Source organism: Propithecus coquereli, unplaced genomic scaffold, assembly GCF_000956105.1.
Source record: "Propithecus coquereli isolate 6110/MARCELLA unplaced genomic scaffold, Pcoq_1.0 Scaffold354, whole genome shotgun sequence".
Taxonomy (NCBI): domain Eukaryota; kingdom Metazoa; phylum Chordata; class Mammalia; order Primates; family Indriidae; genus Propithecus; species Propithecus coquereli.
Genome location: NW_012149219.1, coordinates 605,336 through 607,651, shown reverse-complemented (window position 1 = coordinate 607,651; position 2,316 = coordinate 605,336). Strand labels below are relative to the sequence as shown.

Sequence of the window (2,316 nt, the reverse complement as noted above, 5' to 3'; positions counted from 1 at the left end):
GAAAGGACACACAGGTTTGGCTTTTTTTTTTTTTTTTCAGATTGATGAACAATAACTTTATTTTTTACACTTAAAGGTTGATGAAAAACCATTACTAATCCTTATTAAAGAAAATCCAACATTTCGATTGAAAGTATGGTAACTATATTCACTCATTAAAGTTTTCTAAAACACAACTTGAAAACATCCGGCATGCGTGTTTAATTTCAGTACAATGGATTCAAGGCCAAATATACATGTTACATGCATCAAGGCTAGATTACAAATTATCATAGTCATCATCACCATCGTCATCATCATCATCATCATCTTCACACTTTCTTTTCAATGCATTTGATGATTCATTGGCAGGATTTTGTGATGACACCATATTAGTAGTAATAAGAATGTTTTTGGACCCAATTAATGATGGATTAATCAGAACATTCTGAACTGCTGATGTTGCAGGAATCGATGCTTTTACAGCTGGGGACTGTGCAGCAGGCATCTGTACTGCAAACCTTTGCCCTGTGAGGGACATCGGAGTCCCCACTTTAGTTGAAACAGACATGGTTTGTGGGGTTGGTGTGCCTAGGGTGGGAGTACTTGGTCTGCTAGTAACTGAACCAACCCTTAACGGAGGCACTGTTATTCTTCCTGCAGAAGTAGATGCCTTTTTCTGTAAAGACTTAAGCCTATAGTTTGGAGCTGTTTGTACCTATCAGGTGGCAATCTAGGGCCTGAATACGGCTTCATCAATGGCAAAGGGGTTTGATTTCTTTGCCTTGCAATATCTAATAAAAAATCTCTTGGGGGAGGAGAAGTAAAAGACTGGTCAGAGCGACACCGGATTGCCAATCGCACAGCACCTGCATCAACAGTAGCTTTCTTAGCATGGCTTGAATAAATTTTTGCTTCATCTAGAACTGTGGTCACATATCCGAAGGCAAACTCCAACATCTGATTAATAACTCTTGGCTCATAGTCTGTAATCCCCATATCCTTCAGGATTTGTGCCATCCTCTGTGCATCTTTCGGCATGCTCTTGGGAGAAGCCATCTTGCCAGACTCCATGATATCCGGTGGTCAGACTTCTTTAGCTAAATCACCCACATTAATGTATTTCAGTCCTGATCTTGAGGCAAGTTCTTTGCCTAGTGTGGTTTTTCCAACCCCAGGTGTACCCGTGAGCAGGATGTTCAGAAGCAACATGGTCCTCGCCGCGATGGCTCCAAGCGCCGCGGCTCCTGTGTCCTATGCACTACAGGGAGGAGCCGGAAGGGGCCCAGGTTTGGCTCTTTAAGCCCAGTGCCCTTTGGGCCCCATACGCCACCTACAGTAGGGTTCATTTCCCTTATTAAATATCTGTCACAAAATGGCACACAGGATCAGAAGTAAGAAGCTTCCAATGAGACATTCTCACGCCCAGCAGGCGAGCTGAGCAGAGTCCCCGCCACCTTTGGTTTCTCGCTGCTGTTTCTTCACAACCACCGCGTCACTGAGACTCGGCACAGGTGAGATTCTTGGTCATTGTGAATGTTTGTTTGAGTTTACCCGGAAACTTGAGTGCTATTTCCCCAGGTCCCTTCAACACTAGAAGCCAAGCACTCATGGTCCTTCCCCGGGAGGCACGGACCTGTCTTTTCTCGTCCACAACCAGGGCTTCAGGAAACCTCTTGTGACTGTTGACGTTATTTCAAAGGCCGTAATTTTAAAGACTAACCATAAACAGATACCTTTTGTACCGCCTCTCAAAACCAGTGTGTTTCATGGGGATGAACAGTCAGTCAGAACGGAGCAGGGAGTACAAATTTGAGAAAGGAATCAGCTACTGGGAAGAAAATGCTGCACTTGGGGACAGCTCAGAATAAATGGAAGACACAATGTTTGGTGCCTCTTGCTCAGAATTCACAGAAGCCTCATGCTCCAGCCAGAAAAGTAGGTATCCATTGAATCCACCTGATTTTGGACCAAATCAAAATGATGAAATCTGACAAACTAAGTGTTCCAGGGTGTACCAGACTCAGAATTGTTTTGGCAATATAGGAGTCCCTTCAAAAGGCATAGTTTAATGACCAGAGACTGTTTTCTCCCTCTAAATGCATCCTCCAGGTTTTAAAACTGCCAGTAAATCTCAAATATGATTGCTGTAGTAATCTGAGAAATAGCAGCTATAACACACCCCCTGCCCCAGTGACTAAGCCCGAAAAATAAAAAATAAGAATGAAAAACTCAAGATGGCAGGAAAACATCTTCCCAGTGTGCACCGCCACGGGGTGGGGGTGTGTGGCGTGTGCCCCAAGCGCAGCAGAGCGCTCCGAGCCCAAGTTCGGGGAC

General features: G+C 44.4%; 1 protein-coding gene across 1 annotated transcript; it reads right to left on the bottom strand.

Moving 5' to 3' along the window:
* Positions 1-259: 259 nt before the first annotated feature.
* On the bottom strand, positions 260-1,196 carry LOC105816059 (transcription initiation factor TFIID subunit 9-like). The gene is given in 2 exon segments (XM_012651374.1): positions 260-693; positions 696-1,196. Coding segments are annotated over 2 exon segments (792 nt in total). The 5' UTR covers positions 1,054-1,196.
* Positions 1,197-2,316: the final 1,120 nt, after the last annotated feature.